The sequence below is a fragment of the Oryctolagus cuniculus genome, chromosome 16 (assembly GCF_051225735.1).
Source record: "Oryctolagus cuniculus isolate XC-2025 breed Fujian yellow rabbit chromosome 16, ASM5122573v1, whole genome shotgun sequence".
Taxonomy (NCBI): Eukaryota; Metazoa; Chordata; class Mammalia; order Lagomorpha; family Leporidae; genus Oryctolagus; species Oryctolagus cuniculus.
The window spans coordinates 57,394,892-57,422,637 of NC_142882.1; the positions used below are offsets into that span (position 1 = coordinate 57,394,892).

At 48.7% G+C, this 27,746-nt stretch overlaps 1 protein-coding gene across 3 annotated transcripts in view; it reads left to right on the top strand.

Annotated features, from left to right (window-relative positions):
• Positions 1 to 27,746, top strand: part of CHN2 (chimerin 2) — a 286,463-nt gene that overhangs the window by 152,543 nt on the left and 106,174 nt on the right. For all 3 annotated transcript variants that reach the window (XM_089316070.1, XM_070059690.2, XM_089316069.1), the window contains one exon: positions 10,870 to 10,925. In XM_089316070.1, the coding sequence (XP_089172196.1) occupies positions 10,870 to 10,925 (56 nt within the window). The remainder of the gene's footprint in view (positions 1 to 10,869; positions 10,926 to 27,746) is intronic.

Sequence of the window (27,746 nt, forward strand, 5' to 3'; positions counted from 1 at the left end):
CTTGTTGAGTGGGTGCTACCCCCGAGAGCTTTACTGAAGCGTTGGATGCCATTGGCTCCATCTAATTTCACCTTTTTCTAAGAGACTTTTGGCCACCCAATATATCTCTTAAAAGCACATCTATGTCACAAGGAAACTAGGAAAAATGCTAATTACGTGTTCACCATATTGATTTTACCCTAGTGTGTTGGGTTTGATTTTCTTTTAATCTAACCAAGTTGTGGGTTTCTTAATTTGCTTTAGAATCACAAAGCTTTCTGAAAGAAAATGCTTGAGGCCATAACCCAGTGGCACATGAGACACTCCTTCTTATTGCACCCAACTAACAGTCATCCAGGCATTTGAGGGCCCCTAGTGGTGTGGCACTCCCAATGGTGCAGGGAATATGCTACCCAGGGTATCAAAAACGTGTTGACCAAACCCTGCAGAACACAAGGCAGAGAATTCTCTCTTGTTTGTCCTGGACCCATGAATTCTTTGACTCTGGGTGTTGCACCATGTATAAATGTTCCCTACACAATATGGTTCTCAAGCTGGTGTCATGTGTTGATTTAATCTTTCAGCGAATACTTTCAGAATACCAGAGGATTTGTGTTAGGAATGAACGATGAATCAGTGGCCCACACTGTCCTCCCATTTATACTGTAAAGGAGACAGATGTAAACCAATAAACTTAAAATGCAAATAGATATAGATTCTAGGAACAAAGTATACCTCTGTCGCTGCTGGAATTGGGGAAGATGTTGAATTTGCCCCTGGATCTTAGAGGACGCCCAGGAGAAGGCGTCTGAGGCCCTTAAAGACCCTCCTGGGGTATTTTCAAGAGTCCAAATACATAGGATGGGCACTGGGTTCAGCATTTATATGCTGCTTGGGATGCCTGCGTCCCATATAGCAGTGCCTCAGTTTGAGTCCTGGCCCTGCTTCTGATGTAGCTTCTGGCTGATTTCACCCTGAGAGGCAGCAGGTGGTGGCGTAGGTGGTTGTGTCCCTGCTACCCACGTGGAATTCTTGGCACTTGTCTTCAGCCTGGTCCAGCCCCTGCTGTTGTGGGCATTTGAGATGCAAACCAGCAGATAGGGAGACTTGGCTTTCTCTTCCTCTCTCCAGTAAAATAAAAATGATTTTAAAAAATCAAATATGTTAAAGCTATAGCATTTTCCTAATATGAAAATCCAAGAAAACTATCAGAATATTAAATTTGTTTTGTTTTAAATGGCCTGTCGGTAAACCCATTCTGAACTGTGGCAATCACCACATCCTTCTCTTAAGTGCTCACAGAGCATCCTTGGGGAGAATAATTTTGTGTATTCATGTAAAACTCATTAGCATATCACTTATGGTATCCATATTTTTCCCTCACACACTTTTTAACTCCAGCAATTATGTGTCTCTCACATCTTTTCCAAATGGAGTACATTTCTTGCCACCACATTGGCCTTAGTTTAAAAATGTGTGATTTGCAGTGGGTGTAGACTGTGTTAGTAGAACTGTGTGTTTACCTTCATTGACCATTGTTGGCCATAATTGACTTATTTGGTATCTGATTCCTAGTATGAAGCATTAATTCCAGTTATGAGATTGTTCCTAAACAAAAGTTGGTCCACTTCCAATGATTCATTTTATGGAGTTACCTCTATGTTTTTGTTTCGTTTATTTTTTATTTGAGAAGTAGAGAAAGAGTGCTCCCATCTGCTGGTTCACTCCCCAGTTGCAAGGTAGTAGCCAGGAACTCCATCGGGGTCACCCACATAGATATGGCAGAAACCCAGCTACTGGAGATGTCACCACTGACTCCAGGAAGCTGGAATCGGGAGTGACGACGGGCATCGCACCCAGGCACCACCGGGTCAAACATCCACCTCCAGTCCAGGTTTTAATGCTAACTACAGTGCCTTTGGTTACAAGCAACAGAATGCTCCATGAATCCCATTGACTGACCTAACCAAAAAGTCCAGAGGCACTTGACTTCAGGCATGATTTATTCCAGCAACTTAAATGCCATTGGCAGAACCCTGTCTGTATCTATTCCTTTCTTGGTTCTAGGTTTGGCTCCACACTTAGTCTGTTCTTCTCTTGTGATTCCCTAGGTAGCTACCAGTAACACCAGGACTATTGCGTCCTCCTTCAAAAACAGCAAGCAAAGAGACAACCCATTTTCTTGACCCTGCAAACAAAGTCACTGTTCAGTCACTATTGACTGGCTTACTTGCCTGTTCTTCACTCCATTGCTGCAATGGGCTGAATGCCCCAAACCGATTCGGACCTATCGCTGGGTCTCAGGGCAAGATCCATCTTATGTCCACATGGCTTAAAAACTTGTGGTAATGTTAGGAGGAGGGAGGGGGAGATGGATGTTACGAAGCAGCTGCAAATCCTGACTTATAAATGTAGAGAATTAAGGAAATTTTAGAAGTCAGCCCTCAATATTTTATACAAATAGTGCTCATTAATTACTCATTCAACAGACACATACTAAATCTCTGCATTTGTGAAATCTATGCCTTCATTGTGCTCACAGTACTTGGAATTGTGGAACCTTAAGGATGAATAGGAGTGGGTCTTGCTTCCTTTTACCCTGGTTTCCCCTCCTTCCCTTAGAAGCTAACATTATCAAGTTCTTGGCTACTTTCACAGAATAATCTTGTCCCAAAGTCTCCTGCATTGGTGCTAATCTGTTGTTCTCAAAACTCAAAAACATTGATGAAGTCACTGAGAAAGATTTAATTTCTATGCCCTAAAAAGACATTATCTTCAAGTTCAGTGGGAAAAAAAATAAAGCCACGTTCTAATGCTTATGCCAGAACTGTATGAACTATGTGCCCCCAGCAGACAAGTTCAAATCCAACCGTCATGGGTATGCTCTGAAAGATTTTCTTTTCTGAGAGGCCAAGTGCCAATTGGGCAGCTGGTGTGGTGGCTAACAGTGCTCCCAGGCGTCTGCCCTGGGCAGCAGGTTACGGAGTCCTAGCTTCTGCCAGTTTTCCTAAATAGGATTATAGAACCTCAAGTCCTGACCAGCAGACCCCCTGCATCAGAGCCACCTGGTGGGAGTATTTACAGTGATTGTCCCATAACTCTCTCCAGGCCTCTGATTATGAAAAGCAAGGTGGGGAACTGCAATATATTTATTTATGTTTAAGATTTATTTTATTTGAAGAGCAGGGTTAGAGGGAGAGGGAGAGAGAGAACATATGCTTCCTCTGCTGGTTCATTCCCCAAATGGCCACAATGACCAGGGTGGACCAGGCCAAAGCCAGGAACCAGGAGCTTCTTCTGGGTCTCCTATGAGGGTGCAGGGGCCCAAGGACTTGGGTCATCTTCTGCTTTCCCAGGTGCATTAGCAGCAAGCTGCATTGGAAGCAGAGTAGCTGGGACTTGAACCAGCACCCATATGGGGTACCGGCATTGCAGGAGGCAGCTTAACCCATTACACCACAATGCTATCCCAAGAACTGCAATTGATTAAGCCCCAAAGGTGTTCTTTCTGCACACTGATGTCCAGGACCCTGATTTGAAGGTATAAAAGCTGTTTCTTGGCTTTCTCCCAGTGCCACTAGGGAAGGGAAGTCAACTCCAGTAAAACTTGACTTTGTTAGCAAGGCAGGGTCCTCCCATGGCAGCCTGGGGGGCTGGGAAGCACCTGCAATTCCCTGCCTTTACCCTTGAGAAGTTCCCATGACCTCTGGCTCAGCCACATGACCGCGTGGCCGGACGCTATTCATGGGTCCACTTGTCCACTTTAGAAAGAAGTGGCCTGTGAGAAGCCATCCCCGTGGTCTCCTAGGGACTGATGGTCTGGACTGGGCTTCAGCATATGCAGCCATGAGTGCCCAGGTCATTGGCAGGGGTGGGTTGATTCTGTCCCCCAGGAGGGCCAGGCAAGCTTTCTTATTGCGGAAGAGGCAAGGTGAGCTCTGGATTGCTCATTCTGCTTTCAGATCCTTGGGGAGGTGGCTTCTACCCTTGCCCAACAGCTTATTCCCAGGCTAGGCCTTCCCTTGGGTACCACGGAGGGCTCTGGGCTGAGAGTGCTGGGAACGTATTCAGAACATTCCCGTGGGAGCAAATCCCAGCATGCCATTTCTCAGCTCCCAGCACTGCCCAAACAGTGACATTCAGCCTTGGATTTTGTTCACGAGATGTGTGTGTTGAGCAAAGAAAATCCAAGAAGTGACATTTTGAGATTGTGTGACAGGTTTCAGTTAGGGTAAGCATGTCTGGGAGGTGTTTCTTCCCGGGTGTGTGTTTGGTCATTGCTGACTGGGAAGGTGGTGGGCAGGCTGTCGATTAAAGCTAGAAGAGATCAGGCCCTGTTTTTCACCTGGCTGCTCTTGCCACGTTGCCTTCTCCTTATCTTTAGAGACAGATGCATTAGCCCTTGGCAGATACACTTGCGAGCCTGGTGGCCCACTCCCGTGGCTGCCAGCAGCACAGAGCAGCTCTTGCGACTCCAAGCCTGCTCAGCAAGATGCAAGTGATGGATGAGTGTCACATCTACCGTCAAGGGTGCAGAAGGGGGAGGCAGCCCCAGGGCTCTGCCCAGAGCCTCTGCCCTGCCCTCCTGCAAGTGGCCCCTGGGCTAGCAGTGCACTTGCTGGGTTTCCCACTTGGTGACTACTGTGTTTCTTTCTGCCACAGCCCAGAGTGGCTCCAGACCACCAGGCTTTGGGACTTAGCCTGTTGACGTAGGAGAGGAACTTTCCAGAAGGGCCCCATCGCCTGCCTCCCTTCCTTCTGCGTGTCTCAGGACTCAGCTCCTGGCTACCAGGCGGTTTTTCACCAAGTCCTGTCAATCATCCTGTGCAATCAACTACCTTCTCGCCTGCATTTCCACCAGTGTTACTGCAGCTTAGACCTTCACAGTCCCTTTTGTGTGCAAGTAAACCACTCTTCTCTCCTTCTCCCCTCTCCCTCTACCCCTCCCCCTCCCCCTCCTTCTTCCCCTCCCTCCCCCCCCTCCACTGTTGCCCCTCTCTGATGCCTCTGAAGTGAGGGATCATTCCCGGAAATGGGGTCTGGGAAGCTGAATTTCGCAGCAGCGTCTCAGAGCTTCCCACACGGGATGCAGCCACCGTCTGCCAAAGCCGAGAGAGCAGGGTTTGGTTCAGGGATGCCGGCTCCGCACCTCGATGTTGCCCTGTTAGCCGTGTCACGCTGGCATTTTCTAAGATGGCAGGCATCTCCAGTGGTTTCCCAGGGAGTAAGAATGAGTCCCCTTGGGAGCATAACTGGGAAAATTAAATAAGATGCTGATAAGGCGTCTGGCACATAGTAGGTGTTCAGAAAGTGGAAGCCTCTGTTCCTCCATAGGCTCATCCTTGTCACCCTTGTTCTAAAACAGACGAGACTGCGTCCCCTTCCTGTTCAGGATGTGCTGCAGACGTCCGAGTCCAGCCTCGGGTGTGTGCCTCCCACACATCCACACCGGGGCCCAGCAGGTGCCTCCCACACATCCACACCGGGGCCCAGCAGGTGCCTCCCACACATCCACACTGGGGCCCAGCAGGTGCCTCCCACACATTCACACTGGGGCCCAGCAGGTGCCTCCCACACATCCACACTGGGGCCCAGCAGGTGCCTGCCACACATCCACACCGGGGCCCAGCAGGTGCCTCCCACACATCCACACTGGGGCCCAGCAGGTGCCTCCCACACATCCACACCGGGGCCCAGCAGGTGCCTGCCACACATCCACACCGGGGCCCAGCAGGTGCCTCCCACACATCCACACCGGGGGCCCAGCAGGTGCCTGCCACACATCCACACCGGGGCCCAGCAGGTGCCTCCCACACATCCACACCGGGGCCCAGCAGGTGCCTCCCACACATCCACACCGGGGCCCAGCAGGTGCCTCCCACACATCCACACCGGGGCCCAGCAGGTGCCTCCCACACATCCACACCGGGGCCCAGCAGGTGCCTCCCACACATCCACACCGGGGCCCAGCAGCCCTGATGGCCCCTCGCCGACTCTTGAGCAAACCATCCTCTCTTCCCCCTGCAGCTCTGCCTGCACCTGACTTTCATCTGCAGAAACCCTGTGCCTCTGCCCCTCACTGAGCCATCCCTGAGCATCGAGGCTTCCTCCTCTCTCCCGCATGAAAGCCAATGGCCCACCTTGCTTTGTTTTCTCTGCCCGCACCTTCCTCACTGGGTCCCAGGCTGCTCGAGGCACAGGCGATGGTCCCTGGGCTCTTAATTTCTTTACCCACCCACCACTCACCCAGTCTGCATGAAGCACCCACCATGTGCCAAGCACTGTTCTCGGTTCTGGGGACACTAAGTGGACAGAACCTGCCCTCGGACAGCATGCATTTGAGTCCAGGAAGATAATACATAAAATAAATAAATATTTACATTTTCTCCCTCCCCTTCTTTCCCCCCACCTTTCCTCCCCCTCCCATTACATTTAACAGTGCTAATGGTGATGAGCAGAATCACAATGCCATGTAAGGGGGTGGAGTGATGGGGTGGATTTTTTTTTTAAAGATTTATTTGTTGACTTGAAAGGCAGAGTGACAGAGTCAGAAGGAAAGAAACACACACACACAGAGGTGTTTCGTTTGCTGGTTCACTCCCAAAATAGTTGCAATGGCTGGGTCTGGCCCAGGCTGAAGCCAGGAGCCTAGAACTCCATCTGGGTCTCCCGCGTGAATGGCAGGAACCTGGCTCATCACCTGCTGCCTTCACAGGTGCATTAACAGGCAACTGGATGGGAAGCAGAGCAGATGCTGGCGTAGCAAGTGCCCGCTTAACCTGTTGTACTACAACACTGCCCCCTAGGGGTGGGATTTTATGCAGCATCAGGGAAGGTCTCCCTGATCAGGTGAGATTTAAGCAGAGACCTTAATGAGGGGGCCAGGGTGAGCCACGCAGATGTCTTGGGAAGGAACAGTCCAGGTAGAGGGAGCAGTGAGGGCAAAGGCTCGGAAGCATAGGGAGGATAAACCAGGGATTTGCAATCAAAAGATACATTTTATGGGAAGCCCTGAGTTAAGCATTTGCCTTCTATACTTGTTCCCTCTTGGAGAAATGAAAACAGTGGCTTCTTAGGAAGATTCAGTCAAGTATGGCTGTGATACATGGCAGTCCCTGTCTGTCCCCTCCCTCTCGCCCTCCATTCCTCCTCAAGGCCTCCCCTTGATGCTGGCTGCGGTAGCTGGCGTGCGGCAGGTGCTCACCCACTCGCTGAGATAAATTGCAAAGAAGCACGTAGCTGGCAGTGCTTCCCTCTTGTAAAAGGTGTTTTTCCTTTGCCATCTACATTCCCAATTATGTCCACAAAGTCGTTCCAGCCCTGCCCCCTCTCCTCCAACCTGTCACTTTGGGCTTCAAGGCATTGACAGAGGCAGGAGGGGCGCAGACAGGATCCTTTGCATGTGGGTCTGGCGATTCTCCTCGGGTCTCAAACTCACAGCTCCAGGAGATGGCCCTTTGGTTCCCACTGTCCTCAGCAGCAGCTTCCTGCTGAAACCCAGCAGAGCGGGGCTGGGGCTGTTCGAGGGCAGTAGAGGAGCTCCGTAGCAGTACTGGCACAGACAGTGTGATGTGCACCGCGGTTCCTCTCTCTGATCCACCAACACTGCCTAGCGGTTCCTCTTTGGAAACCAGCCTCCTCTGACCCTTCTTTTGCTGCATAAGCCGTGCATGCCCGGTTCCAAAGTCAGAGCAGTAGACTCAGATACGCGTTGAGGAATCTTCATCCGCTTTCATCCTTGTCTGTCTGCTCATCCCCTGAAGGTGTTGCACCTGTTACTTCCTGTTCCTTCAAGAGTCTCTTAATATAGATAGAGCAAAAATGTGAATGTACACGCACTGTTATCATAGTTTTTTTTAAGATTTATTTACTTGAAAGTCATAGTTACAGGAAGAAAGGGAGAGAGGTCTTCTATCCACTGGTTCACGCTGCAGATGACCACAACAGCTAGGGCTGGGCCAGGCCGAAGTCAGGAGCCAGGCTCTTCTTCCAGGTCTCCCATGTGGGTGCAGGGGACCAGATTCTTGGGCCATCTTCCACTGCTTTCCCTAGGCCATTAGCAGGGAGCTGGGTCAGAAGTGGAGCAGCTAGGACTTGGGTGCAGGTGTTGCAGGTAGTGTCTTGAGCTGCTGTGCCACAACATTGGCCCTTGCCCCTTTTCTTAACATGTACTAAATATAGATATGGGAGCATGTGTGTGTACATGTTTACCTTGTTTTTTTTCCCCTAGCAGGGTATCTCAGATAGTATCACATGTCCAAGTATGAAGAGCATTCTCAAGCACTATTACAGGAATGTGGGATCCATGGGAAGACCCACTGAGCTATTCCTTCCATTGGGGATTGGCACCCCACAGCCTGGAATGAGTGACACTTTGCCCACTTCTGCACTTACCACACTAATTCCCATGTCTCCCCCCACCCCCCCAAAGCTGCTGCTTGTTTTAGTTCTGTTTCTTGCCGTAGCACTCCAGCAAATGCCAGGACCATAACACGAAGCAAACTCAAACACAATGTCTGCATTCACAGTGGGACTTCTAACATGGGGAAAAGCAAGCATTGTTTTTAGAACTCCCACCAATAAATGCAAACTTACGATTGTGATAGATCTGTAAAGTGAAGTGCAAGGAGTTGCAATGGCACAGAATGGGGATGACGTTTTTGGGTCTGGTGTGAGACATCCTGAAAGGCTCCCTCATGACACTGATGTTTGGACTGAGGTCACAATGATGAGGTTGCCAGAGGTGGAGAGGGGGATAGCATGGACCAAAGGGATAGCACTGCAAAGGCCCTGAGGTTGAAGGGAGTGGTGTGCATTTAGGGAAGGAGGAGGAAGCCAAGGGCTGAGCAGAGAGCATGGTTCCTGGGGAAGTCGTAGAAGTTGGCAGAGACACAACTGTCCATGACAGGGGCACATGTTAGAGACTTTAGCCTTCATCCAGCGGCGGTGGGAGACCCCATGGAAGCAACGTGGTCTGGTTGACATTTTAAAATAGCCACACTGGCCAGGAGGTAGGAAAGAGGCTACAGGGGGTCAGAGCCGAGAGCTGGGGGTAGGGTGTCAGTGATGGTGATGGACAGGAATGGACGGCCTGAGAAACATGAACAGAGCCAGGATGATAGACTGATGGGGAGCTGGTCACGTGAGTTGTCATGGGTGACGTCGGAAACACCTGCCGGAGAAGTGGCTGGGCCTTGGGTCCTTCACGGGATCCACAGAGAGGTCCTATTGGGAGGCAGTGATCCTTAGTTCAGTTTTTGGGATGTTGAGTTTGAGGTCCTTTGGCCAAACTCAGGAGGAATGTCTAAGAGATTAGATATGCAGCCTGGAGCTTAGAGGAGGGTGCTGAGCAGAGATGGGTGAGAAAGGAGGTGTTAGGAGAGGAAAGAGAATGAGTCCCAGAGAGGGGCTCAGGTGAGCCTTGGGTGTGACCTCTGAGCCCTGGAGGGGTTGAGGAGGAGGAGTCAGCAGTAGGCATGGGGTGGGGACACCGAGGGAAAAGGGAGACGGCAAGGGTGCTGGTGGGTTGAAGAGGCCGTGGGCACGGTCACTCGTCTTTCCTGTGGCCCACCCCTCTTGGCATCACTCCACTGGAATCTGCAGGGGGAGGAAGGTGCATGGAGGCCTTCTTTTAACTGCCAGTCATTGCTGGTCTCCTTCAGCTCTGCTGTCACAGGCGGGTGCTGTTGTCCTGAGGTGTCACACGCACGGTCGTCAGTCTGGGCAGCCTACGTGTGGCCTATTCAGACATCTAGTAGTGGGTCAGTGTCCTCTGCATGCTAGGGCTGGGTCCTCTACCTTAATGAGATAGCAAACAACCATGTGGAGCCAGGATTACAAAATATATGCCATTATTTTCATATCTGTTCCCCTGTGACTGCCCTTCAATTAAATTTTTTTCTTTCAAATATTTTTAGACCTGAGAATAAATCATAAGTTTTTGCTTATTACATTTTCTAGGAAGACTGGGTGTGATTTTTGTTTGGACTTTTTTGTGGCTTTATCCCATCTGAAATTAATTCTTCTCAAGATTCCCAAGATAACATCACCTTGATTGCTGGCTGCCTCTGATCTCTCCGAAATAAAATGCTAAGGTGTCAGCCTAGGGTAGCTTTCCCCCTGGGAGAAGTAACTAATTTAGCTGAGCAGCAGAAAAAAAAAATCACAAATAATGATTCACTAAATCAGGTGCCTACAAAAGCTTGCCGGATTTTATGCCCCAGGCTGGAGGGACGGGTGTATTGTTAAAGCAGGGTAAGTGAGTGGCTGTTAGGATTTCAGATGTGACGGGGATAGGAAGGAGTCAAATGGATGGGCATCCACAGAGATAGAGCAAAAACTGGAGGGAAGAGGAGAGCCCAGAAAGCGCCTTGGCGTTTCACTCACTCACGGCACAGTCCCCTGTCTGTCTACAAGTGGAATGGTTCAGAGGGAGACTCAAGTGGCAGTGCCAGCTTCCCCCTGGTGTGCACAGAGCCCTCAGCGCCTAAACTCGAGAATCCTATTTACCCTGTCTTACTAGTCGGAGGCTTACCTTTGGAATTTCATTTTTTAAAAAGTCAGAAGAAGTTGAATAGCATCTAGTCTCCCTCGAAAGCCACCAAATGAACAATGCCAGTAACAATTATGAAACTCAATTGGCCTTATAAGGAGAAAAGAGAAATCAATTTTGCCAGTTTACATTCATGGCAACTAATTTCCATATAAATGATCTGACTTTATCCAGTCTAATAAAAAAGGTGCCCTATCCCCTTTGGTTTTTCTTTATTTTTTATGTTTTGTAGTTGCTGTTCTTGAGATGTGCTTGGGTGGATGGAGGTGAAGGCGTGTTGGGCGTTGGTGTGCGTTGCTGTTTCCTAAAGGGATTGCTTGTTTTTGCTTTATTGGCAGTGTATCAGCTACAGCAAGAGGCGCCTCGTCCCAAGAGGATCGTCTGTTCCCGGGAGGTCAGTACCCAGCTCCTTCCCATAGCTCTGGTGAATTGTCAGCACCGTGTTGATACTGGAGGCGGTGTGGTTTTCACGGGAGCTCATTCCTGCTCATGTTTGTCAGAACATCGCCAAGTTTAACATCTGCACGTTCTGTATTTTGAAGCCAGACGTTATTTTAAAAACACTTGAAAGCTAACTTGGAATCCGAATTCTCCTGTCTTGCACCATTGCAGAGACAGGGGCCATCTTTGCGCTTCGTGTTTAAGTAACCAAACCAAACCTTATAGGAAAAGTCACTGTGTTTTCATTCTTGGCAACAGCTTAGAAAACGCATCCCCCGTGCAAGGGCTCCCCAGCCCTCCAAGCTTCCTGGCCCTCTTGCACTCAGATTTCTTGTTCCTCTGGGTGCCACTTTAGTCAGCCAATTTCTTTTTGAAAAATGTTTGTTTATTTTGCAAGTCAAAGTTACAGGGGAAGGAGGCAGGGAGGGGGAGGGAGGGAGGGAGAGAAAGCGCAAGCGAGCGAGCGATCCAGATCCAGATCCTCCATCCACTGGCCTGCCCCTCAAATGGTGCAATGGCTGGGGCTGGGCCAGGCCGGAGCCAGGAGCTAGGATCTTCCTCCAGGTCTCCCACATGGGCACAGGGGCCCAAGCACTGAAAGGCCATCCTCTGCTGATTTCCCAAGCACATCAGCAGGGAACAGGATCAAAAATGGGGCAGCTAGGACTCGAACCGGCACCCCTATGGGATGCCTGCATTGCAAGTGGTGGCTTAACCCGCTATGCCACAGCACTGGCCCCCAGACGATTGCTTTAATGAACAAAATAACATCCTTCCAACCATGGGTCCTTACTTATTTTTGTTATTATTCCTTTGATAAAGTGTAAAGTAGCAGGCAGCTTTGAAAGCACCCTGTGTGCCTTGCTGGGGCAGGGGCTCCAATTCCAACACCCTTGAGATTCAGCCTTGAGCACCAGTGCTTTCGGGTTCTGAGCCTGTTTCAAAGGCCTCAGCCCATCCATGTCCTTATCCAGAGTCAGCTTACGTGGCTTACTGAGTTTTTCTACAGAAAATGTTGCTTTCGAAGGGGATTAAATTTCTTCAAGTAATCTGGATTTGAATAGAGAAGACATTTCATCCCAGGAAAATAACTGGGGAAAAACAACAACAACAAAAAAGCCGAGGCGTGTGAAAAAGCCCAGGATGAGTTCCAGTTTATTTGGTAGTCGGATCTTGTCCCGTCACTGCCTCTGCCTTCTGTTGTGCTTTGGATTTCTAGCCGCGTCGAAACAAGAGAAAAATAGGACAAGCATAAATGTTTTAATGAGCTGTGCTCAATAAGGGTGTTCTCAGAGAGAATTAAGAAACGAGTTGCTAAAAATTCCTTCCCTACTGCTTTTCATGTAGTATTTCTCCCAGAAAAGCTATCACCATGTGTGTAGGGAGATCGAGGGGCTTCGGTGTATGGATGAAAAGAACGTTCAGAATTAGCAAGTGGCCAAGGACTCCACTTGGAGGTGTCCACACAAAGCTACCAGGCGCGGTCTGGCACCCACACTTGAAACTCAAGTGCAGGGTAGTCATTCATTCGTTCCTGTGTTGAGTGTATGTGTATGGAAAGCCGCTTTCAGCTATTGGCATGTTGAATGTCATTAAAAAAAGAGAACAAAATTAGGATGTAATTAAATATGTATGTCTAAAACCTTGCCTGTGTGTGAGAGAGAGGGGGAAGTAGGGGCGGGTTGGGGGGGAGTAGGCTGGCTGACTTTGTGGGATGTCTGCAGTGGAGAGAGGTGCATTCGGATTATTTTCTTAAAGAGCCCTCCCCGGTTGATGGAGAGGCATCGGCTGTGTGCACTGCCCAGCCAGCTAATGTTTCACAGCTCTCACCCTCCACCATCCCTGAAGGATAGGATACATGCACAGCCTTTCTTCCCCTCTTGTCTGTCTGCTGAGCTTGGCTGCCTACTTGTGCCCTTTGGCCAGCTTGATTTGTGGGTAAGCCCTGCCTGATCAGCGCTGGCCCCACAGGTCACTCGCCTCTGGGGAATCCATATCCCCTTTCCGCTGTGAAACACGGGCCTTCCACAGCCCCCTTTCCCTAGCAGGCAGCAGGTGTCAGGTTCCAAAGGGCCAAGTTTGCTGGCTGCTGCACAGATGCCACTCAGCTGAGAGCCATAGGGGGTGGCGTCCATTCCCCGGGTCCTCCAAGGTGAAGTTCATTGCAAAGAATTCCTGCCCCTTTCCGGACTTGGCCTCCTGCAGGGGCAGGCACTGCCCACTCTTGGATGCTCCTGCTGCCCGTGGTGCTTCACCAGATGCCTCTTTGCCCTGTCATACACCTGTCTGCTCTGGGTACCTGCCTGATCAAGACAGACAGCCCTTCCATTAGAGCGCGAGGCCTGACCGATTGAAGCTCTGGCAACACCTTTACATAAAGCCTATGTTACAATTTTTTTCTGTTGCATCTCATGTCTTAGCCAGGTCGGAAGAGCCCACACCTTCCTTTCCGATGTAGCCGTCTTGGGTTTGCACCGAACCCGGCCACTCCTTCCCTGGTCCCTGGCTGGGTTGCTCCTCTGCCCTCATTCTCCAGTATTTCTCTGATGATTGGTACCTTCTTTGGCATGGGCCTCTGTCACATCAGGCCCCTGGGCTCATGTGCTAAATGCACACATTGGTGCCCTGAGTGAAGCTTGCCATGACGGACGCAAAGGGCCACTGTCACTCCAGGGCCACCTGGCTCGCTGCGTAGCTTGCTGTCCACAGCTCCCAATCATGGATGGGACCTTTGCTGGAAATTTGATGAGCCAGGCATTCAGACCACACCACAGGCACCATTCAACAAGCTCAGCAAAGCCAAGGAGGCACCTTGGACTTGAGACTTCCGGCTGTGCCTCTTTCCAGCTTCCTGGCTTGGAATCCGAGGGTGGAATCCACTTGGCAGGGTTGCTGTCATGGGCTGTGATTGTCCAGTGTCTAGGATGGCCCCTGGCGCATAGTAGGTGCTCGATAAGCAGTCACGATTCCTGGCTGGTGTGGCAGCCTGTGAGGAGCTGGCTGTGAGACAGTCCCGAGGGACAGAGGCAGAGCAGGAGGAGGATTCTCCACATGGGAGTGCCAAATGGTGATGCCCAAGAACAAGGCAAGATGCTCGGGTCAGGAATTGACCTGGCACAAGGCACGATCCTGAGGACGAGGAACAGGAGGTCCCAGCGGCTGAGCAGCAGCTCTGGCGCCCGTTCAGCCGGGCAGGGGCAGCCGCTGAAGGAGCAGCTCATTGCCTTCTGGAGATTGATCTCTCTGAATTAATACTACTGAGATGCCGCGGCACCTGGCACTCTACACACCTTTCCTCAAGGCTCCTGGCCAGGAGACGCGAGACATCTCCCAGGTTGCAGACTCCGCCCTCGTCCTCTCTGTCAGTCAGTCCCTTCCGAAGAATTGATTCGTTACCAACTGTGAGACTGGGTGGGCTTCCCAGGACTGTGCTGAGCACCGACTCCAGCACATGTTTCTCTGCGAAGACCTCCAGCCCGGGCTCCAGACTCCACTGTCCAGGTGTGTGCTGGGCCTCTCCCCAGCCGTCGAAGCCTCGCGTTCTAAACAGAGCTGGGCTCCACTGTGAAATGGTGCCTAACCTCAGGAGCCCGTGGTTCTCCTCTTCATACTCTCACTCGCTTCCCTTCTGTTCTTAGCAGGCAGCAGGTTTCCCCCACATCCATCTTCTAACTTCCGGCATTACTGCATCTCCGTGACTACCGCAGGATCGGGCCATCACTGCTTCCTGCCTGGGTTAGGGCAGGTCAACAGGCTCCTGTCCTCTCCGGTCTCCCTGCTCCCACTCTTGGCACCCGGTTCACAGCCTGCGTGCGCGCGCGCGCACACACACACACACACACACACACACTTCATTCTTCAGGCAGAATCCCGACTCATCTTTGTATATAAATTGGAGCCTTCAATATTCTTCCCATTACTCTTTTTTTTTTTTTTTTTTTTTGACAGGCAGAGTTAGAGAGACAGAGAGAAAGGTCTTCCTTCCGTTGGTTCACCCCCCAAATGGCCGCCACGGCCAGTGCACTGCACCGATCCAAAGCCAGAAGCCTGGCACTTCCTCTTGGTCTCCCATGCAGGTGCAGGGCCCAAGCACCTGGGCCATCCTCCACTGCCCTCCCGGGCCGCAGCAGAAGGCTGGACTGGAAGAGGAGCAACCGGAACAGAATCTGGTGCCCTAAACGGGACTAGAACCCGGGGTGCCGGCGCCGCAGGCGGAGGATTAGCCTGGTGAGCTGTGGCGCCGGCCTCTTCCCATTACTTTTAAAATCAAAGCAAATCTTGCTGTGTGTTTGCAGGATTGTCACTGCCCTGTCTGCAGCATTCTCTCTAGATTGCCTTTCAGCCCCGCTAGCTTCCATTTCCATCCGTCAAACAAACCACAGTGTTGCTATCACAGGGCCTTTGCACTTGTCCTTTGCCTGGAAGTCTGGTTCCCAGGTTCCCTGCATATCCAGGTTTCATAGCATCTCTTACCTGATAAACAAGGCCTTCCTTAACCCCATAAAAATGAGCACCTGCCCCAATCCTCAGGTATTCTGTGTCCTGTCTCCTTGCAGTACTTAGTGTATCACTATTACACTTTCCAAATGTATCTATTTAATTGTTGCTGTGTATCTTTCTCTGGGGACTTCATCAGTCTTAATCATAGGTATCTCCCTAGCACTGAGCATAGCTAAGCAAAAATGTGTAATCAGTAAATATCTAGCAAAGTGATGGAAAAAAGGATAGAGACCGCTAACGTAAGGGATTTTGAATCCTCAAACTATTACTAATAGCGTATCCGATTTTCTCAATGCTGTTATTAGGGTAGCGAGCTGGGCTTTTGGCAGTTGTTGGGGTATTTTACTTAAACACAGACTAGTATTTTTTTTTCCTGGAATGGTCTACATTTCTTTTTGGCTTTCCCCAAAGGCCAAAATTCCACTAGAATCGCCTAAAGGACACAGCAAACAAGCAGAAGATTTTTTGTGACTGTAAATGATTTGGTGTCATCTTTTTGGAAATTGCTGTAGTGAATATGGGATTTTAAAAAGCCATTTCAAAAAAAGGGAAATAAAATGGCAGGCTATTATTTCAAATCGTTCCCCATTTTACACAGTATCATTTCTCTTCTCCCTCGCCTTGGAATAATCTATTTGGGAAAACCTTTTTGTTTTCCTAATGTAAAAGTGGATTTTAGAACCGAGACTCCTAGCACGGCTTATCAGAAGCAGCTTTTCTGCTGAGCCTCAGAGCTAAGGGGGAGCACAGGAGAGAGAGCCGAGCTGGCAGTGCGGGGAGGGCAGGGGGCACCCCTACTCCACCTGCTAGTGCATCCCTGGCATTTGTAGATCCCACTTGGAAGAATCCTGCCCTCCTTAGGAGCATTTTGCCGTTTTTGGCATTCCTCAGTCTCTACTGCTTGGCTGTTTCCTACATGGATCGGTGAAACCTGTTCTTTGAACTCTACAAAAGCCTTCCGTTTCTGCATCCTGCTTTTGAAATTTTTATTCATCAGACCGAGACTTCACAGGCTGTTTGTCTTGTCTTAGGGGCGTCTGGAAGATGTTAACAAGCCCTATTGATTGCTTGTATCATCCTCAACTCTCAGGACATTTCAAACCCCAAATTTTAAGTGAACTCAGAGGAATTTTCTGCTCTCTGAGTTCTCTTCACTTCCTTCTTTTATCCACTGAAAGTACACGTTTTAAGACAAAGTGTATTTGGTGGAATGTGAACACTGCAGACAAGGTATGTCTCTAAAATAATGAGATTGATTGCACCAGCCACAAACAAAAATCAATGTCATTACCTTTTAATTGGCTTTATGGCTAGTAATCAGAGGGCTATTTCTTCCCAAGTAAGAAATATATCTGTTCATTTCGTCCTAGACTTTGTCCACTGTTCTCTTTTTTTTCCTCTTAATATTGACACAACTGAGAATAAGGGGCCTTTCTCATCATCAGTCCTCCAGGCTTTCATCTCACTCACTAATGCAGTCAGCTCTTTTTCTTCATGCAGTTCTGTCCTGAGCTGGAATTACTTTGGTTTTAGGCTGACTGGAGTGTAGAGAGAGAAGCTTCCAGGAAAAAAATAAAAAAGCGCTAGAAAAAAATTTAACATATGAGGGGTTTTCCCCCAAAGATGGAACTGAACATTTTTTTGTGCGTTTTATAAAATATAAATGTTCTTATTGTCAAGTACTGTGATGTACCAAAATACATAGCTTCCATACCCCCATACCCCCACCAAGAATAAAAAAAGAATTCACTGTCTTTGGAACAGTTTGGATTTCTAATGTAATACAGACCCAGGATGTATATGCGTTTCCAAGGTGTGATCATAGCCCTGGATACGGACTCTGGGGCTAAGTTGCTGTAGACCCAGAAAGTCACTGAGGAACAGCACCCACACCAGGGTGTGAATTGAGGCCACAGTGGACAAGAGCATGTGGGAGAGCAGGCAAGGCCTGATCGTATGCAAAGCTTCCTAAGAAGATTCTTATTTTTCTTTTGTAAGCATGTATTTATTTGACAGGCAGAATTACACAGAGAGAGAGAGATCTTCCATCTGCTGGTTCACTTCTCAAATGACTGCAATGATTCCAACCAAAGTCAGGAGCCTGGAACTCCATCCAGGTCTCCCACATGGGTGCAGCAGCCCAAGCACCTGGGCCATCCTCTGCTGCCTTCCAAGGCACATTAGCAGGGAGCCGAATCAGAAGCGGAGTAGCTGGAGCTCCAGCCAGTGCTCTGATATGGGATGCTGACATCATAGGTGGTGGCTTAACTCGCTGTGCCACAATGCCAGCCCCCCCCCCCCCCCGAGAATATTATAGAATCTCCCTGGGTGACTTCTTAAAATCTAACTTGAAAATGTGTGTTCTCTTTCCTGAGATGGGATTCTCTGTTGTATAGTTCATTGTTTTGGGCAAATGTGAGTAGCTGGCAGCAACCTGTATTGCCACATGTGCTTTGCCAGCCTTGCCTAGCCTGTGACAGCTGTACACCAAGATAGCCCATCATGCATCCACGGATGAGAGTGAGGCGGCCCAAACCAAGGCACAGCAGTGACAGGGAAGGGCTGTCACCGTACGGCTAGGCTTCCACGCCTTTGACTGAAGGTCCCCTCCAGAACACATGCTGTATTGGATTGACATTGTACCCACGATGAGATGTGGGGCCTTCTAAGTGACTGGGTCATGGGAATGTCTCTGTGTCCGATGGATTAAAGTTGCTATGGAGGCAGTGGGTTAGTTTCTCAGGGATTGTGCTCCTGGCTCAAGGTGTGAGTGGGGCCCAGCTTTCTCTCCTGCCTCCGGCATGCTGGCTTGCCCTTCCATCACGTTGTGACGTCCGTAGCACAGAGGCCCTTGCTAAATGCCACCACCATGCCCTCGACTTCCCAGCCTCTAGAACCATGAGCCTAACAAACTTATTTATCAAAGGCCCGGTTGGTGGTATTCTGATATGGCAGCAGAAGCAGATGAAGATGATACCCGGACCTCCATAGCAGTCACTACCCAGAGCAGCCTGGTATGCCTGCTGTGTGGCCCTGCGGCCAGGCCCACTACCTGCCTGTGGGGCTTGGGGTTCCTGGGATGAGGAGGAGGTGCACAGCTCCCAAGATAGGCTTCATGATTTTGCTCACTTGTTTAAACTGTCACTGAGAAATAATGCTGATAAAAGCAGGTGACATTTTGGCTCAGACAAGCCTTGTCTCCTAGAAGGATGTGGCCTGGCTAACCAAGCGCTGAGCGTCTCGAAAACCAATTTTTACCCTCGACTCTATCTGCCATCAGAAACGTGCAGATGGTGCCATCTCCGTCCCGATGTTGCTATGACCACCTTGCCTGGTGGCGCCTGTTTATCTCCTCTCTGTCAATCTCCGATGAGAGCTGACCCGTGTGCAGTACCTACTGTGCCCTGAGCACCCAGTGAAGGGTTTGGCATCTGTTACTCCTCAGAACCAGGCCACAGGAATTGGTCTTCCTCTCATCTCATAGAAGAGGCACGAGAGGCAGGGCCAGAGTTCAACCCACATCGTCCAAATCCAGGCCCTGATTGTCACAGTGTGGTCCCAGGACCAGCAGCAAGGGCATCACCTGGGAGCTTGTGAGAAGTGCAGATTCTCTACCCCCCACCCCCTTAGAATCAGAGACTCGGGAGGTGGCGCCCGGCGACCTGTGCCCTAACCTGCTCTGCAGGGACGCCGACGCCCGCTCGTGGGTGGGATCACTGGGCTGAGGACTGTTCTTGCTGCTCTCTGCTTCTCACTCTGTACCCTCCTGTGTTCCAAGGAACAGAAGGATCAAGTGCTAATCCTTACTGTTTGCCCAGCACTGTGCTCGGCTGTTAAAGGGATGCAACACAGACACCAAGTCATCCCATAGCCTTCTTTATCTTTTTGAGGTGTGTTTTCCCCTAGATGTTATTTTCCATCCAAAATGAACATGTTTCGCCTTTTCTCTTTGCCGTATCCAATGTTCCCACACTGTTTATGTCACACTGACCAAACGTGAACCCTTCTTGTAAGGTTGTGGCCAGTTCTGAGTTTAGCCTCATCTCCCACCCCTGCCGTCTACTCTCGGCGTGCAGGCATTATACAGCTAGTGTGATGTTTGTATGATCGATTTAAAAATCTGTTCTCATTGAGTTCTTCTTAGATGGGTCATTCCCATCTCCATTCATATTCAGTGTCTACTTTTGTGAACTCTGCCTGTCTGGAGGTGTCTTAGGTGTTTTCCTTACCTGTGACTGTGCAAAAAACCTTGTAGATTTATTTGATCGTTGATCGTCATGTCAGAATTACTCTCAATTATATTTCCAATATTATTTCCATTTTCCAACATGCTGGTTCCCCCAAGGGTCCATCATGGGTGTGCTTAATGAGTATGTCTGAATTCAGGATTCTCAGTGACTAGTTTGTTAAGAAGTGCCTGTCCAAAGCCGGCGCTCTCCCAACTCTGCCTCCTCTTCTCGGTGTCCGCTCACCTGTCATCTCTGACATTGACTGAGCCCCTGGTGGTCATTCACCTTTGGCTGTGTCCTCCAACTTGACATTAGCCATGAGTACACCGCATTTCCCAGTCCTGTCCGGCAGCATCACAAGCTTGGCTCACTGGTGGTGTCTCTTCCCGCCTCCTTATTTACATAGCCGGTGTCATCTCCCCGTCTACTATGGAAGGAAATGAAATAGCCTTGGCACGTTGGTTCCATCCAGCACCTTGTGTCTTTCTAGGTAATTACGCGTTGATTGTTCAATGAATTGTTCCTGGAGCTCCCTGAGTGTGTCTACCAAGTCTGTAATTACACTTCTCTGGTTTTCCCTTTGCCCTGTTGTGGTCCTCCATGTTCCATGACTTCCCAAAGACTGTGCTTAATGATGTGGCATCAGCAGCATTTAATTCAAGGCTATGGATCAGACACCTTTGTGTTTTAGAAGCCTTGGTTATTTGAAAGTATAACTTAATCCATTTTCCTCTCCCGTTCATTGTGATTTTTTTAAGTTGACATCAATATACCACAGCTTAAAAATTAATGATTCTCTCTTCTCAGGGCAGAAGCGATGGCACACACATAAAGAGATGATTTGATCCACCATTAACTCAAAAGGCCTTTGAGGCATTGGCAAGCTCCGTGTTTTGAGTTAATTGTAAAATGTTCTCAAGTTGCTATCTGAGAATGGACTTAATTCTTGTCTAGCAGAGATATTGGCAAATGACAGCCTCCTGACTGTGTGATAAAGTTTTTTGTTTTTTTTTTTTTTTTTTTTTTTTGACAGGCAGAGTGGACAGTGAGAGAGAGACAGAGAGAAAGGTCTTCCTTTTACCGTTGGTTCACCCTCCAATGGCTGCTGTGGCCGGCGCACTGTGGCTGGCGCACCGCGCTGATCTGAAGCCAGGAGCCAGGTGCTTCTCCCTGTCTCCCATGGGGTGCAGGGCCCAAGCACTTGGGCCATCCTCCACTGTCTTCCCAGGCCACAGCAGAGAGCTGGACAGGAAGAGGGGCAACTAGGACAGAATCCGGCATCCCGACCGGGACTAGAACCCAGTGTGCCGGCGCCGCAGGTGGAGGATTAGCCTAGTGAGCCACGGTGCCAGCTGTGATAAAGTTTTGTTAGTACACAGCAACATGCATTGTCCATGGCTGCTTTCAAGCCCTGTGGTAGAGCAGAGTATCGGAAGCTGGGATGAAGTGGTCCTCAAAGCTTAAATAATGACTGTCTAGACTTTTCCAGAAATGTCACTGAGCCGTAGCTCTGCACCAGAAGTAACTGCAAAGAATAAGTTAATTCATGTCAATGATTTAGGAACGGGCCTGGTGTTTATGTATTGGCGGCACTGGTCTTTCATTTCTACCATCTTCCAAATACCATGTACAAAGATACTTCAGAAAGCCCATAGATATGCAAGCAAACTTACCTTTTAATTTTATGCCAAAAATTTGAAATCTACACATATAAGCAATCTTCAAAAAGTTCCTGGAAAATGAGTATTATGAAAAAACTGTGCATGGGCTTCAATTTTTATATCAAAATAAACTTGTCTTTTAATTCCATTTTTTCCATGCACTTTGTGAGGTATTCTTGTATCATGTTAGTGAAGAAAGAGAATTTTCGCTGAGTGATTTTATTCCAAGCCATTCTAAAACACAGCTCAACTTGGCGTTTATATGTAACACATGAAAATGGATGAAAGAGGCCCAGACAGGTACAAGAAGCAAGTGTTACTGCTGTCTTGTGCCTCCCCCCATCCCTTGTTGGGTAGTGATGGCCTGTTTGGAGGGTGGCCCAGTGTTGGTAAGAACATCTGAGCATATATACACTACACTTGCTTTAATTTCCTGTGCAAAGCTGGTGTCTTCCTCATGTGAAAGCCAGTCTGTGCAGAATTCTGATTGATGATTGGCATGCCCATGCATTTGGGGGGGGTGGCTGTGTCAGCAGCGTTCCCTGAAACACATTTTGCAAATTTAGATTGAAGATGGATGAAGGCATGAACACATACGTAAGCTCTAAGCGAACATAGAACCTACGTGGTGTGCATGTGAGTGTTTGCCGTGAAAGTCTTTCGGCCTTTCGTAGATGCCACCAAGTCGATGGCAAATCTGGTAACCAAAGGTCAAGAAGGAAAAGCAGAGGCTGTGCCAGAGGACTGATGGCTCTGGTCCAGGGAAGAGAGACATCCTCTTGGGTGCTCAGCCCTGACAGGCAGGAGACTGTCTTGGTGTAAGGCGAGCCTAAGAATCTTGAACACGGAATACAGAACTTGTCAGAAGAAGAATGGCTGAAAGCAAGGACAAACATTATTGGGGCCTTTTGCTCTTTAATTGATTACCAGGTTGGGAATTATTTGGCCAGGGCAGTATCTGTCTCAGAAATACTAATGTTATTGTAAATAATAGAGAACAGGCTTCTGGATTTTTATGGCATTGGCATAATATGGAGAACCAGGGCCCAGGTTTCAACGCTGAGTCTTGTGCTGGCCTTGGGGAGCTGTGAAGCACAGGAATCAATCACTCCAAGCTGTACTTTCTCATCTATAAAAGAAGGCAGGCTGGCGCTGTGGCTCACTAGGCTAATCCTCCACCTTGTGGCGCCGGCACACCGGGTTCTAGTTCCGGTCGGGGTGCCGGATTCTGTCCCGGTTGCCCCTCTTCCAGGCCAGCTCTCTGCTGTGGCCAGGGAGTGCAGTGGAGGATGGCCCAAGTGCTTGGGCCCTGCACCCCATGGGAGACCAGGAGAAGTACCTGGCTCCTGCCATCGGATCAGCGCGGTGCGCCGGCGGCAGCGCACCGGCCGCGGCGGCCATTGGAGGGTGAACCAATGGCAAAAGGAAGACCTTTCTGTCTGTCTCTCTCTCTCACTGTCCACTCTGCCTGTCAAAAAAAAAAAAAAAAAAAAAAAAAAGGGCAAAGACGCACCCGCCCCGTTCCTGGTGGAAGAACAGAAGGTAAAGCATCCAGGCCAGAAGATCTCCTGGACTGGGAGTTCTCAGTGCGGGCCACGCCACCCCAGCAGAGAAGAATGGACTCTTGGAGAGCATGCAAAAAAACAAAAACAAAAAAAAAGTCCTACTTTTATTATGTATAAGGAACAGATACACATACAGAACATAAACAGGTCTGTAGTCAATCTACAATAGTGACATTGCATTGCAGAGAGGTGATGATGGGGAAAAGAACCCTGTCTAAATCCTCTTCTTGGGAGCTGTAACGCAAACATGGCTGAGAATTCACGAGCCAAGCCTTCAGTCCCTACCATCTCCCAAGTTCTGTCCATCTTTCCTTTTCTTGCGGCACATTAATTTTATCAGTCGATGTGCACACTGAATGCTTGTACACTCCTCGGAGGAGGAGAAAAAAAGCCTTCTGGGGAATAAGAGTGGGGGGCATCATCTACCTTTCCCCAAGCACATATCTTAGCATTCTCCCCTGATACCGCTGCACTCCAAACGAAGGAATTTACTAACCAGAGTGAGGAGTTAAACGAGTGCACTCACCCAGTCCCCACCCCCCACCCCGCAGCCCCCAGAAATGTAACAGCCACGTTCATTTTTCCTGGATTTGATTCGATTCTATTGGGTACTTCAAGCCCTGTGAGCTTGAGAGGTATGTGAAGAATTTAAAGAGAGTTCCGGAGAGAATAATGAAGATGAATTAAGGATTGGGAAGTGGAGCCCATTAGCAAAGGTTAAAAGAACAAGGAGGATTTAGTTGGAGGAAGGATAGGCAAGCAGGTGGCACAGACATGACTGCTGGTGGTGGAGCCTGGTTCTCAGTGATGATTCTCAGAGCTCAACTGTGAGGAAGCCCCAAGGCGGGAAGAAGCATCAGGAAGTAATAGGGATAGGAAGTTAGACACGAAGATTCCATCTCTGTGTTTCAGCACTGGGTTTGATTCTCCTTTACAGAATTTCTTATTTTAAGATGTATTTTTTCAGAAGTATCAGCAGAACAGAGAGATCAGCCCTCGTCTTGGTTCTCCTGCCCTGATGGGAGGCTGGCCACGGTGCCCTCCCTCCCTGGCGTTTGACTTGGTCTGAGAAAACGGTTTTACCTGGAGTTGTGGCTTCAGGATGTGGGGCATGAGCAGCCGCTCCAGCCAAGCGTGTGCCAGCTCAGAGCCAGAGCAAGATGCGTACCTGGGTTGTCCAAGCAGGGAGGGCCCGTGGTGGGTTCTGAGAGCCAAGGAATCATAGTGCAGGGAAGTTGCAGCAAGGAACAATGGGTTCCTGGAAGCCGCGTGTGAGAGAGGGTTCAAATCCACGAGCAGGTTCTGGAAAGGTGTCCCAAGCTTCTGGGAAGGTGGTCACTGTCTCTGGGTTTTGGAACTGTCACTCAGAGTCCAGAATCCATAGCCAGGATGTGAGTCAGAATCCCCTACAGAGCTTGGCAACCTTTACAGACGCCCTGGCTGCAACCCTGGAGGTTTAGATGGCATGAGAATATCGCTTAGGATTCTGTTGTAAAAGCATTAGAAACCCATTCTAAATGTAGTGCCCATAACAGGTGGAGGCAGGAAAGATGGAGGGTGGTTAGAAGGATATGAGGGGGCCCAGCACTGTGGCATAGCGGGTAAAGCTGCCGCCTGTGGTGCCAGCATCCCATATGAGTGCCAGTTCAAGTCTCAGCTGCTCTACCTCCAGTCCAGCTCCCTGCTAATGTGCCTGGGAAAGCAGTGGAAGATGGTCCAGGTGCGTGGGCCCCTGCACCCATGTGGGAGACCCAGAGGAAGCTTCTGGCTCCTGGCTTCAAATTGGCCCAGCTCTGGCCATGGTGGCTCTCTGGGGAGTGAACGAGTAGATGGAAGATTCTCATACTCCCCCTCTCCCCCTCCCCCCCTCTCTCCCTCTCCGTGTGTGTGTCTCCTCTCTCTAACTCTGCCTCTCAACTAAATAACTAGATCTTATTCCCTGAAGGAGAAGCAAGGTTAATTTCATTTGGACAGAAAAACATTGTCTCAGGTGAATGTACCCCTCATTTATGTCCAGTAGCAGCAGCAACAGTGAGACAAAAAGTACTTTTTAAAAACTTTTATTTATCTCTGAAAGGCAAAGAGACAGTAAGCATAAAGAGAGAGCCCCCATCCACTGGTTCACTCCCCAAGTGTCTGCAAGAGCCAGGTCTGGGCCAGGCTGAAGTCATGAACCCAAAACTCAATCCAGGTCTGCTGCTAGAGCCATCTCCTGCCTTAGCAGGAAGCCGGAATAGGGAGTGGAGCCGAGATTCGAACCTGATAATCTGATGTGGGACCTGGGGTCTTAACAAACATCTTAACTGCTGAGCTGATCATCCATTCACACCTTCCTCTTCTCCCATGCTTGTTTTGCAGAGTTGCTTATACAGGAAGTCAGGGCCCCACAGAGGTCAGTACTGGGCAGCCAGGCATAACTGGGCAGCCACTCACTCCTGGGGTGTGTTCTGTGTCTGGGGCTCTGTGAGGGATGCCAAGTCTTACTTCCAACCCACTGATCCGGGCACAGTCTGAAAGCAGCCTGCTGTGAGGCCTGGGGTCCCAGAGCAGGAAGGGATTGAACGCTTAGTCCCCATGTGTGCGTATCATGGCTGGTTACTCTCAAGAAACAGGTGATAGGGCCAGTGTTGTGACGTAGCAGGTAAGCCCACAGCCCTGCGATACCAGCATCCCCTATGGGTTTGAGTCCCAGCTACTCCACTTCTAATTCAGCTCCCTGCAAATGTGCCTGGGAAGACAGTAGAAGATGCCCAAGTACTTGAGCCCCTGCACCCACATGGGAGACCGGGAAGTAGCTCCTGGCTTCGGCCTGGCCCAGCCCCCGCCATTGCTACCTTTTAAATAAATCTTAAAAAAAAAAAAAAGAGAAAAAGAAACAAGTTAAATTTTTTCTTTAGTGTTTTTTAGTTTACATTGCTCAAATTTTTTCCAAGCAGGGAAGGAGTTGCCTTATTCATCTTTCTGACATTTCCATCTGTACCATTTTGTATTCCTCTGAGCTGCTTGTTGGGTATTTGGAGGCATTTCATCTGTCTTTTCTTTAAAACTTCTTTCTATATTAGCAGTGTTATCAAGAACAAATTATTGCCTATCACCTTCCTTTTCATCTCTGTGCTTGAAGTATTTGTTGCTTGCTTATATTTTGGTTTAATTTTTTTTGCCTTTTTTTTTAACTTTTATTTAATGAATATAAATTTCCAAAGTACAGCTTATGGATTACAATGGCTTCCCCCCATAACTTCCCTCCCACCCGCAACCCTCCCCTTTCCCACTCCCTCTCCCCTTCCATTCACATCAAGATTCATTTTCAATTCTCTTTATATACAGAAGATCAGTTTAGCATATATTAAGATTTCAACAGTTTGCACCAACATAGAAACACAAAGTGAAAAATATTGAGTACTAGTTATAGCATTAAATAACAATGTACAGCACATTAAGGACAGAGATCCTACATGAGGAGTAAGTGCACAGTGACTCCTGTTGACTTTACAAATTGACACTCTTGTTTATGGCATCAGTAATCACCCTAGGCTCTTGTCATGAGTTGCCAAGGCTATGGAAGCCTTTTGAGTTCATCGACTCTGATCCTATTTAGACAAGGTCGTAGTCAGAGTGGAAGTTCTCTCCTCCCTTCAAAGAAAGGTACCTCCTTCTTTGATGACCTGTTCTTTCCACTGGGATCTCACTTGCAGAGATCTTTCATTTAGGTGGTGTGTGTTTTTTTTGTTTGTTTGTTTGTTGTTTTTTTTTTTTTTTTTTTTTTTTTTTTTGCCAGAGTGTCTTGGCTTTCCATGCCTGAAATACTCTCATGGGCTTTTCAGCCATATCCGCATGCCTTAAGGGCTGATTCTGAGGCCAGAGTGCTGTTTAGGACATCTGCCATTCTATGAGTCTGCTGTGTAACCCACTTCCCATGTTGGATCGTTCTCTCCCTTTTTTATTCTATCAGTTAGTATTTGAAGACACTAGTCTTGTTTATGTGATCCCTTTGGCTCTTAGTCCTATCATGATCAATTGTGAACAGAAATTGATCACCTGGGCTAGTGAGATGGCATTGGTACATGCCACCTTGATGGGATTGAATTGGAATCCCCTGGTATGTTTCTAACTCTACCGTTTGGGGCAAGTCAGCTTGAGCATGTCCCAAATTGCACATCTCTTCCCTCTCTTATTCCCACTCTTATATTTAACAGCGATCGCTTTTCAGTTAAGTTTCAACACTTAAGAATAACTGTATTGATTACAGTATTCAACCAAAAGTATTAAGTAGAACAAACAAAAAAATACTAAGAGGGATAACATATTAAGTTGTTCATCAACAGTCAGGGCAAGGACTGATCAAGTACTGGTTTAATTTTTTAAATTAACTTTCCTGGGAATACTAAGGAGTTTGGGTCTTGTTAGTCTAAAGCAGGACTTCTCAGCCTTTCCCACGTTTTGGTTGGTGAAGTTCTTCGTTGTAGGGAGCTATGTGTGCATCGTAGGAGCACACTCCTCCCACACGTGGCAATCAGAGCTCTCATACTTTTCCAAATGTCCCCTGGGGTGCAAAATCACCTCCTTTCCAGCGAGAAATGTTGGTCTGAAAAGCCTTGCTTGTTTTGATTCATTTTAATACTATCACTAATTTTAAAATCACTTGAAAAATCTAGAGGAAATATTTGAAATAAATCAGTCCTGCATGCTCCTAACCTCATGTTTTTTCTTTGTTTCTTTGTTTTGAGATTTATATATTTATTTGAAAGGCAGAGTTAGAGAGAAGAGACAGAGGGAGATCTTCTATCTGCTGTTTCACTCCCCAGATGACTGCAACAGC